This window comes from Melopsittacus undulatus, unplaced genomic scaffold, assembly GCF_012275295.1.
Source record: "Melopsittacus undulatus isolate bMelUnd1 unplaced genomic scaffold, bMelUnd1.mat.Z mat_scaffold_135_arrow_ctg1, whole genome shotgun sequence".
Taxonomy (NCBI): Eukaryota; Metazoa; Chordata; class Aves; order Psittaciformes; family Psittaculidae; genus Melopsittacus; species Melopsittacus undulatus.
Genome location: NW_022994104.1, coordinates 16,302 through 30,061, shown reverse-complemented (window position 1 = coordinate 30,061; position 13,760 = coordinate 16,302). Strand labels below are relative to the sequence as shown.

General features: G+C 41.1%; 2 protein-coding genes across 2 annotated transcripts; one reads left to right on the top strand and one right to left on the bottom strand.

Annotated features, from left to right (window-relative positions):
• Positions 1-2,924: 2,924 nt before the first annotated feature.
• On the bottom strand, positions 2,925-5,971 carry LOC117438326 (alpha-1,3/1,6-mannosyltransferase ALG2-like). Its single transcript, XM_034073875.1, has 2 exons — positions 5,582-5,971; positions 2,925-4,928 (listed from the first exon to the last, which is right to left on the bottom strand). The coding sequence occupies exons 1-2, from the start codon at positions 5,912-5,914 to the stop codon at positions 4,026-4,028; spliced, it is 1,236 nt and encodes a 411-aa protein (XP_033929766.1). The 5' UTR covers positions 5,915-5,971; the 3' UTR covers positions 2,925-4,025.
• A 248-nt stretch (positions 5,972-6,219) lies between these two features.
• LOC117438327 (protein transport protein Sec61 subunit beta) lies at positions 6,220-11,341 on the top strand. The gene is made up of 4 exons (XM_034073876.1): positions 6,220-6,353; positions 6,454-6,551; positions 6,912-7,013; positions 11,006-11,341. Exons 1-4 carry the CDS (start codon positions 6,351-6,353, stop codon positions 11,091-11,093), a joined length of 291 nt encoding a protein of 96 aa, XP_033929767.1. The 5' UTR covers positions 6,220-6,350; the 3' UTR covers positions 11,094-11,341.
• The last annotated feature ends 2,419 nt before the right edge of the window (positions 11,342-13,760 follow it).

Below are 13,760 nucleotides of genomic sequence, written 5' to 3'. Positions count from 1 at the left end.
GGTGTGATGCTCCTGTGATTTGTTTTACACACTTGCAAATACTTAGAGATGCAACTAAGAATTATGCTTTGTTTGGTTGATTTGTTTGCTTTTTACTTTTGCTTGGGAATAACTGAAGAGGGCTTCTCAATTTGTTGTCTTTTACAAATCTTGTTATGCAGGAATTCTGTGTATAATTGTGAGGAGAAAAGTTCATTAAAGTATGGTATGTGCCTGCAGTTGTGGTGTAGGTCGTTCGAAGGCTGATTTCCCAGCAATTGATTGTCTTAGATAAGGGCTTTAAAACTTGTTCCCTTTGCCCATGTAAAACAACTCCAACTGATTTTTACTTTCGTTTCCTCAATCGTTACATTTTTCTTCTCTTTCAGTGCACAGGAATTGGAGTCATAAAGATACCATAATGTTAATAGATTTGTTTCAGAGTTCATGAGGTCAAACTTGTTGGTCTTCCCATATGACTAACAGTGTAAAAATCTGGAATCACCTCAGTTTATCTCAGGCATAAAATAACTGCCACTGAAGAACTGCACATCAATATATCACCTCTGATTTATTTCTTGTTGGGTAACATGTTCTAATTTCTCTATAAAAGCAGATGAAGGTAACTCTAATTAAAATGTCTATTTCTTTCTCTACTATTTGTGTTAACATTCACGCTATTGCATACACTCTTTTCATAATACTATAATTTTTCAGTATTCTACAGTTACTGTTTCATTTAAAATACCCCTGTGATATTAACTGTATAATAAATTACAATTCAAAATGTATCTGCCATTTCATCCATGAGGAAGAATAATAAAGCCATAATAAAAAGGAATCAAGTTTAGCAATACGATCATGTAGCAAGAGGTTTTTATAGACTCTTTGTGAATGGTAAAATCTATAAATTTGTTATATTGTGTGAAATTGTAAAAAATAGTAATGGAAGGGGTGATGGGAGGAAAAAAAAACAGCATTAGCAGGTGGGTTTAACCCTGAAATTGGTGGTTTTCCCATTGGTTTTTCAATAATCTGAAAAGAGTGTATAAAAATTATGCATATGAAATTGTTTGTGGCTTATTTACTACAGGTACTAAAGGTAAATTGAAGAAAGAAAACAGTGGGTTTCCACTTCCCAGCCCACAGTATTTGTAAGTGAAGAAACTCTAAAACCTCATTACCTCTCTCTTTGCCTCCCTTTGTTCACACCAGTACATACTCTACCCTTATTTGTCCAAAAGCTTTAAACAACTTTTTTATTTGGCTTCTTTTCATGTATCTGGATTGCACTTGAAGGTAGAAGGATTTGCAAACATGGGGAGCATAGGACATGAATTCTTCCTTGCAACCATTTTCTTCTTGTTGCATCATCCTTCACACTACACTGGTGGGATCTAAATTTAAAACTTTAATTTTCTTGTAGGCTAATGATAATTTATTTAATTGTACCAGTCCAGTACTTAATATTTCTTTGGACAACAGACTGCACAAGGCATTTGCAATTTAAATAAAACACTCTTAAGTAAATTTTTATTTAAAGAATAGAGAGAGGAGGAAGGATACACACAAAGACTATGGATTTCTGAACCAGGTTCAAAACAGGTACAAATAATTATTGCTTTAGAAACCTGCCATTTTGGAAGCTCAACACTGGTGAGCCTTGTTTTCTTGTATTGTGGTGGTCTAGAGACAGCACAACAAAATGTACTTGATATCCCCTACATCATGCTGACGTGTAAAATTTGGGGGCGCTTGTCATCCCATGATGGAGGTGCTTCTCTTTAATTGTGTAGATCTCTAAAACAGCAGTAGTGAAAGGGCAGTTGTGATCACCCCACAACTGTTCCAAATCAGTCATCAGGTTTTGGAGCACAGGGCCCTTGTCTTCCACATGGTCACAATCTACTCTTAGGGTGCCCCGAGAGCTAAGATTATTATGGCTGAGCATCTAATGTCCCTTGGGATATACAACCCCTGGATATTCTGCAAAGATTAGCCACAATTGACTAAAAAATCCTGATACCATCACCCAGTCCCCACTGAATGGTTCTGGAAGATCATAGAAGCATGGTGTGACTTGGATTGGAAGAGACCTTTAAAGATCATCTTAGCCTAACCTTCTTACAATGAGCAGGGATACATTCCACTACATCAGGTCGCTTGAGATGGGGAGCAAGAGATCTTAAAGCAGCCTGAAGTGCTATGCCATGCTTCTATGCACTGACCATAGTTCCTGCAGGAATTTTAGGTTTACCTGCAGCTGATGGCAAGCCCATGAGATTCAGCTCAGGTCTTGAGATGGCCCAAGGTACATGTCAGGAAACAGCAAGATGGGCTGCTCTACAAGGAATGACAGTCCAAAGGTGACCCCATCACAGGACAGCGATGTCACAGATCAGGCCCCAGTATCCAAGAAGGAAAAATTCTGTTGACTGTCCCAGTGATAACCAGGAGGGCTAGGCACATGCCAACCAGTAACACAACTCGGGAAAGGGCTGGTAGCCATGATTTGAACATAAACAGAGCTACCACTGCAGCTATGCTGGTAAGTGTGCACTGGTATGTGCCTTAGGCTCCATATTAACTCAGTGCAACCTGGAGAGGAGGATGTAACATCAACTAAGCAACCACAGGAACTAGCTCCAACCAGGCTGCACCTTCTAAGTGGATCTTAAAACCTAGGCCAAACATGTCTTGAAGGCCCTTCAGTCACTCATTGCTACCCCTATCCTGAAAAAGTTGCACAAAGATTTAGGAAAACTTTAAGGGGTGGGGAAGAAACACAAATGCTGGAACAGGCAAGAGATGATAGACTGAGGCTTGCCAGTTCTTCTGACATGAACAGAAATGTTGGATATAGGGCCTCTGAAACCACCTGCTCCCAACTTACAACGAATAAGCATTATAGCCCCCCAAATTCCTGATTAAAGACAAAGACACACTTGGAGGATCTTTCTTTATTTGACTTTAAATAAAAGCCTTCTACTGAGACCTAGGTTGCAGTCCTAAGTGATGAGAAGACTGGCCTCTTTGCTGTGAAGTACTAAATGTGAGAATGCCTGAAACTATTTTAAAGACAAATTGTAGAACTTAGACTACAAAATTGCATTTTATGGATAAAATGTGATTTCAAAGAATGAGGAAGTCAAATTACTGTCATATGTGCAGTCACTACATTAGGAGGAATGTATCCCCCAGCTACATTATTCAGAAAAGTTATACCAAAAAGTTATCACTAAACTAGGCAAAATAAAATGTCTTTATTGTCTGCTCTGTGTTAACACCTTTTTAAAGTGTGCCATCATTTAGAAGGAAATGTTAAATAGAGGGCATATCATTTAACTCTCTACAAAGGAAATCTCCAAGTAAAATTACAGCCCCAAGCACTACAGATATCTGCATAGGCACAGGATTTCAGTACTAACGTTTTTGCATAAGGTAGTCTAATGTCCCTGGTTTTATTCTAGTCTGTTTCCTCCTGCTCACACCTGCACACTTATGACACCCATTGTGACTACATGACGCAATTTAAGAGCAGTAAAAGGTCAATCATTTTAAAACTGTACAATTCATACCCAATAGTGTTGTTTTTTAAAACATGCAGTTGGCTGTGAAAGTCTTTCCATACTTCAGCTGAGATAAGTTTTTTACTTAAAAAGTATTCTTGAACATTTTAAATACATAAAAATAAAATGGCACTTGTCTTAGCCATTTACAAAATGTGGATTTGTACAGGATCGCATTTTGTATAGTATTTAAGGTCCAGAAAATTCCTAGTGACTGCCATATAACTACCCATTTTTTCAAGGCACCGTACACAAAAGAACTGCAAGGGCAGACCAGCCTACTGCATGAAAATTTCAACCTTCTGATGAGGCAGTAGGGGACGTTTTGGCTGTTCTTTGTATCAAGTGACAGAAGGCAACACAAGAATAATGCAGAAATTCGTATGTCTCAGATTCTTCATCATAGTCACAATAAATACCAGTCCCCTACACAAACGAGAGATACAAAGCAGTAAAATATAATATGGGCATGTAAGTTTATTGTGTTAATCTGCATATGTATTGGTACAGCTGTTCCTTGAATGTTTCTGAGGAAAATTTTTCCATAACTCTGGCTCTCCCAGCTGTTCCCATTGTGTCCTTTAAGAGAGGATCTCTTACAATTTTTTCCATGGCCTCAGAGAATTGTGTTGGCAGAGGATCACACAAAAATCCTGTAACATTATGCAGGACTGATTCTAAAGGACCACCTGAATTAACCGCTATAACTGGACATCTCATATACATTGCCTCCAGAGGGACAATGCCAAAATGCTCATTGCTTGGTGTGTAAAGCACACATATAGAGTTACTAAAAAGAGCGATTTTCTGTTCATCTGAGAAGGATCTCAGAAAAGTGACACAGTCATTAACATTAAGCTTGGCTGCAAGTCTCCTCAGCTCTTCATAGTGTTCCACATTTTCCAGAACTCTTTTGTCATAACCACCTGCTATAACCAAGTGAACTTCGCTCCACTCATGAGAATCAAGTCTTCCTCGAAGCTCATGCAAAGCTTCAAGAGCCAACGCTAGATTCTTTTTTCTCTCATACCTATTAATGGAAAGAAACAAGAACTTCTTCTTTTTTGGTATCAAGTCAGCTATGTCTGCAGGAACAACCGTTTCAAAGCTACTGATGTTGAGTGATGGGTAGAGGACATCTGGGTTTATGTGAGATAAGGACTTAAACGTGTCCTTGAACACACTGGCGGTAAACCTGCTGTTCACAACAATACAGTCTGCCATGCCAGTTGTGTACTCTTCTAGCCAGTCTAGCGGTAATCTGTAGATGCGCTTTAGGACAGATTCTCTCTTGGTCAGAAGCTGATCAGGAAAGTGACAGTAAAACAAAACCTTCTTACGAGTTCTGGCCAGTCTGAGTACAGGAATACAAGCAGACACCTAGTGCAACCAGGAGAGACAGGACAAGAGGAGACAATCATCATTTGGTTTAGTGCTGCTGCTGTGCACAGGATTTCAAAGCCATACCCTGAATGTCAGTCTTTTACAAGCCAAATACCTTAAAATCATAGAATAGTTAGGGCTGGAAAGGACCTTAAGATCATCTAGTTCCAACCCCCCTGCCATGGGCAGGGGCACCTCACACTAAACCATGTCACCCAAGGCCCTGCCCAACCCAGCCTTGAACATCGCCAGGGATGGAGCACTCTCAACTTCCTTGGGCAACCCATTCCAGTGCCTCACCACCCTCACAGTAAAGAACTTCTTCCTTACATCTACCCTGAACTCCTCCTGTTTAAGACTGAACCCATAACCCCTCGTCCTATCACTCTAGCCTTCTCCTTTTTCCCCTCCACATGAAACTGCACTCTCACTCAGTACCTCCCGCTGTAGCTCTGCATTTCTTCCCCAACCTCGGCCTGCGAGGCCGCCAACCCCCCCCGCCCTGGGACTTCCCCATGCACTTTCTTTTGCAAGGCCCACCACCGAGGACAGGGGTGGGGGACCCGCAGCAGCCGCTGCCTCTCCCTACAGCTGCCCCGTTACCCACCCGCACCCCGCAGCGGCGACCTCCGCCCAGCCCGGCCCCGCACCTGGTCGCAGACGAAGACGTCGGCCCACTCTCCGCTGAGCAGCAGGATGTAGAGCGCCACGAAGGCCATGCGCAGGGCGGCACAGAGCGCGTGCCCGCGGCCCCATAGGCTGCGCGGCAGCCACCCGCCGGCCTGTCGCACCGACAGGCCGCGCGTCTCCGCGAAGCACCGCCCGGCGTCGTAGTGCGCCGTCCAGATTTGCACCCGGCAGCCCCGCGCCTGCAGCGCCAACGCCGCGTCCACCACCAGCCGCTCCGCCCCGCCCAGCCCCAGGTCCGGGTGCAGGAACAGCACGGACGGGCTCTCCCCACCACCCTCCTCCGCCGCTGCCATAGCGGCCCAGATAGGACCAGCGGCCCGACTCCGCCACGCACTGCACAGCTAGGCGCATGCGCAGCCCAGCGGCCGCTGCAGGACACGTCAGCCTTCTTCCCGGGCCCTGCCTTTCACCCTCCCGTCAGGCTGTCCCGGCGCTGCCTGCCGCTTCGCCCCATGAGTTCTCCACTTGGCTGGCCCGACCTGGTCGCTGGTGAGGGAGAGAACTCTCTCGAGGAATTACGGAGAGTCTTTTCTCTCGGAAAGGGGCTAAGGAGCAGGGTAGGGAGTGAAAAGAGGCCAGCGCTGCTCAGGCATTACCTCAGACAGCCGCAGGGTCCCGGGAGGCGCGGTGGGGGTGGGGCTTGCTGCGGGTACGGACGTGGCCGGAGCAGCCGTTTGGGAGCGTGTGTGAAGTTGTGCCGAGTCCTGAGCCAGCGTCGGTACTGCCGCCATGGTGAGGTTCTGCCCGAGGCAGGGGGCGGCTGAGGCGGCTCTTGTCCCTTGGCTGTGTCCGCCGCCCCTTACCGTGCCCCTGCTCTCTCCTTTTCCCGCAGCCCGGGCCCAACCCCAGCGCTACGAGCGTCGGTTCCTCCGGCCGCTCTCCCAGCAAGGCCGTGGCTCCACGCGCGGCGGGCTCCACTGTCCGGCAGAGGTAGGTGCTCAGAGTGCGGCAGCTCTCTTTCTCTGCCGCCGTCCTTTGCATTTGGGGGCTGGACCCCTCCAGCGGTGGGCAGAGGAGCTGAGCCGTGTGCTTCCGCGGGATGTGCGGGCAGGGCTCCGGTGGGAGCCGTCACCGGGCCTCGGTGCACCCGCCTGTAGCCCTAGGAGGTGCTGTGCCAACCATCGTGCCCTCGGCTTGTCTGGTTGCATAGGCTGATATCCTCCACTTGCCTAACTGTACGGTCTCATGCAAGTGTCTTCCTTCTTCACAGTCTCTTGGGGTGCTTAGTGCTAGAAGCTGCCAGACTACTAATGCGTTTTGGTCTTTCTTTCATTCTGTTGTACCCTAAAGGAAAAATGCCAGCTGCGGGACAAGAAGTGCAGGCCGTGCCACATCCACAGGCACTGGTGGGATGTGGCGATTCTACACTGAGGACTCTCCAGGGCTCAAAGTGTAAGTTGGGTGTACGGGTGGTGGTAGGCATGGGGTCTGTGTATTTTATCTGCTTCTGTAATCTTTCAGTCTTTGAACTGAGACATCAGTGTTTTGGTCTGCATGGGAAAACATGCTGAATTGATGGATGCTTAGATTTGGAACAAAGTATTTTACTTAATATGTAAACCTGGAGAGGTGCTTCTGAAGTTTATAAAGTTTATAATAGCTTTTAAAGGTAAGTACAAGTTATATTTTATAACTGCCTAGTCTTGCATTAAATGGTCATTGAAGACTGTAAGCAGTCTCTTTAAAGCTGGGAAAGATTATTTGGCACAGTGAATTCAGGCATCTTTTTGCATGTTTTTGTTATCTTTTAGTTAAAACTTCTGGGTTTTTTTCTATATTAATAGATATATCATGAGCTTGCAATCCACTTGAAAACATAACTGATATGCTGTGTGCTTGCAGAATCTCAGGTGTTTTTATTGAAGAGCTGAAGATAAATTATTTTATATAAGCTTGCACAGCAAATAGCATTCTGGTATATCTCTATCTTTACAAGGTGATTATTCCAAGATTATGGTCAAATAATGGTGGTACTGTCCCTTAGGCTGTAAGGAGAGCCCAATTTTTACTTTTTGGCTGGTTTGAGTCAATCAGATCACTTTCCCAAACTAGCTGTACAGCCAGATACTTGAATGACAAAGGTGGAAGGTGTGTATATCAGCTGATGGATGCATGCTAAATCATACCCTCAGTGGGTGTTTGTGCTTCCTGTAGAGTTATACTTATTGGCCTCTTGGTCTTACTGGGTTAAAGAGAATCCATTAGTATTTTATTTTGGAGCCCTTTAAGGGGACTGCTGCTAGCTATGCAAACAGAACATTTGGGGAAGGGCTTGTGATAGTCTAGGTAGTGATTGTTCTGTGTGTAATCCTTCCTCAGAAGCTCTTACGGTTTTTTTTTTGTTTTCTAATGTGCTTGACTCTAAAAAAAAAATCTTTAAAAAGCAAACCATTAAAGCAGTGGTGCTCTGCTACTTCAGGTTTTGTTTTCTCTGTTCTGAATCCAAAAAGGAGGCAAGTTTAAGAAAAGAAAAAGCCGAAGAACAGTACTAGTGTTCTAGAGTAAATCTGTGCAGATAGGCAAAGGCAACAGTTTTCCATGTTGTTTGGTCTACTAAAGCTCAATTAAAAGTTAATAAAACCAATCTGAGAAAAAACAGAAGTGTTCTTATTGTCAGGTAGATTTCTAAATTTTTTAAATACTGTGATACAAGCTGTGGTACAAGCTGTCAAAGCAGCTTTACCAAGTTTAGTAAGTTTCATTGTGAATCCTTTGGTATCACTTTTGATGTTGAATTACCAATTAATTGTTCTAAACTTCAGTAAAAGCAGGTCAGTAAGTAGATTTTTCCCTTCTATTTACATTGCAACACTGGTTCTAAATTTTGAGGTGTTGGAACACTGGGAGTGTCGTTTGGGTTTTTTTTTGTGGTATTTTTTGTTGTTTGCTTGCTTGGTTGGGGATTTTACTGCAGGCTGCCATGGGTAGCTGTATGGTCAGGCTTTTAATGGAAGAAAGAAATCTATAAAAGTGGTTTGGTTTTACAAGTTAGCTGCACACCGGATGTAGCACCTTCTGAACCGACTATTCTATGATTCTATGGCTTGGGAGCAACCTACTTTCTTAGGGATTTCCATGTATTTTTCTACGTGTGTTTTTTTCCATAACCACCAATTGTTATGTTCTTTGTCCTGTTTGGTAGGTTTAAAAATAAATGCAGGTTATAGAGGGGTTGTGGTTGCCTCAGTCAAGTGCTTCAGCTGAAGTTTTTAAAAATGTGACTCCTACTTCATACAGCAGTGATGCTTAGTGTGATGGTGTTCTATTCTAATCCTGATGTTCAAAATATGGGATCTTGAAATTACTATGGAAAAGAACCAACATAAAACCGCCTGAGAACAGGCTATTTCATGCTAATTATGATTTTATATTCTGAATAGTTATATTTTAGTCATTTAGAAGCTGTACTCAACATCAGAAATGAAGAGCATGTTGAACAAGTAAGTTTGGTTTGCCTCAGGAAAGTACATTTATCTGTAGTACAAGATTCTAGAACAAAGGAATACCTCTAAAAATAATACTAGTGAAAGGGAGCTGTGGGGAATCTGGTTGAGAGTGGGATACAATATTTTTCTCTTTAAAACTCAGATCGAGCATTGTATACTTTGCAAGGAAGACTAAACCCAAACTTGTTGCCCTTTCTGTGGCAATTGATACCTATGGTTCCTGTGTTTTGTCTGTGCTTTCTTGTTTCAAGAGCTATTGGCAGTTTCCTGTGGGTGGAGAATCAGTTTGGGCTTGTGATATAGTATACAACCTTATAAAAGACATTCTCAGAATGATCAGTGTTAACTCTTAGAGGTGCTTGAATCTGTTTATTTAAACTTCATGGTGTGTGGAGAAGAATCAGGTGTATGGAGGAGAATGGCAAGGTTTCAGCAATTCCTCTTTGGGACTGGACGGAATAAGATACATGTCAGTATTGGAAAACTGTTTATTTTGTCATCTGCAAGTTAAAAAAACTTAAACCAACCAAACAGCCAACAAACATACAAACAGCCTTTGCTTGTTTATTCCTGTGTTGCTCTGTTCTGGTTAGTGGTGCTCCTCTATTCCCATGTGCTTTCAGCAAAGAGTAGCTTGCATGTTACTACTACTGAAAGCTCAAAGGGATTAAATAGTAATTCAGGTACAGTATAAGATTTCGTGTACCTGGTGTCATTGCAATTTATATTATGGAGAGCATACATTTCAAATATGTATAAAACACTGGGGATTGAGAAGCACATTCTGTTGCTTGCTGAAACAAGCTTCCTTGGTAGGAGTTGCTTATGTAATCACTGTGCGTGTGTATTTTACTTTTTTATTTTGCACGTTTTGTTACTGGTTTATGTGATAAATGCTCTGTGTCTGTTCAGGGTTCTCCATACCCCAATAAATCCATGGTGGATAATAAATTAATTTTAAAACTCAATATAAGATTACGGTTATGAATACTTGAAGTACATGGACCATCATCTCATAGAAAAATGTTAGTAAATTGTTTCCATCCACTTTCAGCTCCTTTCTAACTTTGTATTCAAGTAACACCTGCTTGTAAACAGTAACCTGAAGGATCCAGTTAGTCCAGGATAACAGAATTCATGTTGAAAATCAGAAGTGAGATTATATGAAGTGAATGGTATGAACCAGTGCTGAGTGCATGTAATTTTGTAATAGTGCAGATAACAGTATCCTAGCACAGTGTGAAACAGCTGATTTAGTCTCTCACCATGCTAAGATTAAACTGGCTTTTAAAAACATCACCATATAATTTCTAAACAATATAATAATGCAGAGGAAAAAGTTCATAAATTTGTTAATTTATACATTATGAGTAATGATTTAATGGTGGAGTTAACTTTGTCATTCTCTGTATCTTTCTGAAGAAAAAAAAGTCTCTGTTTCTCACCCACTGTTGCCATTGTTTCCACAAGAAATGAAACCTCTGGAGAAAAAAAAAAAGCTAATGGGAATCTTATGCCAAAATTTTACTAGCCGCTAGAGGACTCTGTTGGTTTTTGAATCTGACTACATCTCTGCTCAGGTGGCTATCCAAGTAGTAAATGCAGTTGATAATTTTCCAGAGATTGTTTGCACAACATTGAGTAATAATGAACCATTAATGGCTTTTTAAATGAGTGATTTTTATGTTTTTATTATATATTGTGCTTTATAGTTATGTAGCAATTAGGATGTGTAAAACTATCTTCAAAAATGGGCAGCAGCAGTTTTTGATGGAGATGGATATCTCATTTCTAATACTTTAAGGTATTTCTGTGGGAACAGAATAAGTTTTTTTGTACAATTGTTTGTGAATGATGAGTTCACTTGGCTGATAATGACTGGCCTTTGGACAAAGCAAACTTTTTTTTATGTTAATGCATTTTTTTCTTTATTTTTAGTGGGCCTGTTCCAGTTTTGGTCATGAGTCTTCTTTTTATTGCTTCTGTGTTTATGCTGCACATCTGGGGTAAATACACTCGTTCGTAGACTCAGCTGCCAGCTTAAAGCATACATCATGGACCAAAAATATGGTGGATCCTGGTTGTTCTTGGAGAAAGACTGGGGAAGCTTCCCATCATCTGTTGAAGTCCTGTCAACTTTGGCTCTAATACTGAATTAATTTCTCAGTTTGCTATTTGGGCAGGTTTAAAGTTTGTCATGGGTCATTTTATATTTGTATCTGTACACTTAGAATACAGGAACTTCAATAAAAGTTGTGTATGGAAATAGAAACAGTTTTAACTGTATTTTTTCCTCCTATTCCTGTATTTGACAGTTCAGATTCTTCTGTACATTGCTATATAATTTTACGTGAGATCTTCGGTTGGTTGGGGTTTTTTTTGTGAATGTGTGAGGCAAAATCAGGTGCATAAACAGGTGAAGGAACAAACATGTCTGTTGAAATAAAACAGAGGTACACTAGCTGAGCTGGTCATGTTTTTCTGTTAACTCCAGAAAAACAGCTGAGTTTATTGCATTTATTTCCCAAATGCAAGTTGAGCTTTACTTGGTGTTCATTATACATGAAAGTATATAAGTATGCTTGTTTTTCAAACTGCACTGAGGGAACGACAGGATGAACTGGCCTCTAACTGATTTTAGAAAGAATTGCACGACTGTCAAAGAAATGTTTCTTTTGGAGGTTCAGACTCTTTCAAGGAAGACTGAGTGAGTTAAAAATGGAATGGGAGGACTTGAAGAGCAATGGCTGTTTTAGATAACAGGACATGCAAGTAAGCTGAGATACAGTTAAGTGGCTCTTCAGTTACGTCTCTAGTTTCCTTGTGGGTGATGTTCTTTATTTGCCTTTTGAACATTCAGACATATCTTCCTTCTTTTTAAAGGTACTTACATATTGGTGCATTAGTGTTTCAGATGTTTCTCACTGCTGATGTGGTGTTGAGATTCAGATAACTAAACCAGGCCTTTCCAAACAGTTGGATAGAATTATTTTAGCCTGTTATTCATGTTACAATTTCTGTTTGAATATCAGCTTGTAATTGGAAAACTGTTCATGGTTATGCAGCCTTGATACAAGGGTTGACTGCTGACACATAGAAGCAGCCTTTCTCATGCACTATCTTCCTTTAAAGCAATTCTTAAAGTATGATTACTTCTGAAAGGAAGAAGCTTCAGGATAATTGCTCTGAGCTATGCTTATGCCATAATGCCTAGTGTAAATGTAGAGGGTTGAAAATTGTCTTACAAAATATAATGGTAGGAGGATTATGTTTTCAGGGGATTGAAGGCTGAGCAACAGGGAATTCTGGTGACTCAAAGGCAGTGGGGTACCAGAGTACACTAAAGCAGTGGAAATTGAGCCATATAAATCGTGTCAAAGGGAAAAGGATCCACAAATCACTTGCTGCTATGGAAGGGAGGTAAAAACACAAGGGAAAATAAAACAAATAGCGTATTTTTTTACCACTTTTGAAGGTGGAGATAAGGACCTCATTTAAATGCTTTGCCTAACAAGAAAATAAAATCTGTACAGTCAGTGTTTTCATTTTAAGGCAAGAAAGAAAATGCTAAGAAAGGACCAAATGCAAGTCAGTTGTTCTACTGACAATGTGGGCAGACTGCTGCTAACTCAAAGGGAAAGGAATAATGTACATTTATTCGAGTAGTGTAAGGGAAAGGATTAATGGGTAACAGTAATATCTAAATAGGTAACCTTTTCTCTTGATGATACAGTTTTTTAACAAGCAGGAAACAATTTTCTTCAAAATGCTTCCGGTCCTAAGAGCAGTTTTGCCACATCAAGAAACTCAATTTTAAGCTTTGTGTATTTTTACTTACCTGCTATCCGGCTGCTTCTAAAGACCAAAATCAGCTATGAACTTAGAAAAAGAAAAGGGGGGGGGGGAGGGAGGCTTACTGCTGCACAGCCTACATTTAATTCAGCTGAGTATAATATGAAAATGACTATTTTGACAGTGCTGTTCCTGATTAAATAGTTTGGGTTTTACAGTTGCCTGTATCAGATTTTTATATATGCTGTCAGAGTCTAACGTCTCTAGTTTTGTGCAACTAACGTCTCTAGTTTTGTGCAATTTACTTCCCACTTCTTGACTCTGTATTTTGGAAGTGTGCTTTTCTACGGTTTGGAAAAGCCCTTGCTGCTTTAATTCATGGAAGAAGTGATATTTGGACACAGCTAGCTGAAATATCACAGCTTGCTTTAATATTCCTTGTACGTGATAAAGACAGATTTCTCCACTGTATGTTTTCAATTTGGGATCATTTTAATGATCAGTATAAAAGCATGAGATAATTCATGCTCATATTTTAGCATTTTGTGTACATGACCTGTACAATTCTGTATTCTTGCAATTGATGTTTATCAAAACTTCAGCCCCACAGAAGGACAGATAAAGAAATGCAGGTTGCAGAGACTTATGAGAAGTTTGGCTAATAATGAGTGTGAAATTCTGTTTGGTCTGGATGAATAAATTATGGCAATGCAGATAAATAGCCAACCTGTAATACAGGAAGCTAGTCTTTTCACAAATAGGTGGAAAAAAAGGATGGTTGTTTGCAAAGCTTCATATCAGACAACTAGGAATTAGTAAGACTGAATTTCTATGCCTATTTGTATGTGAGTGAAATACAAGCTTGGCTGAGATGCCTGTTAGAAATTGTAAATATCTTTAT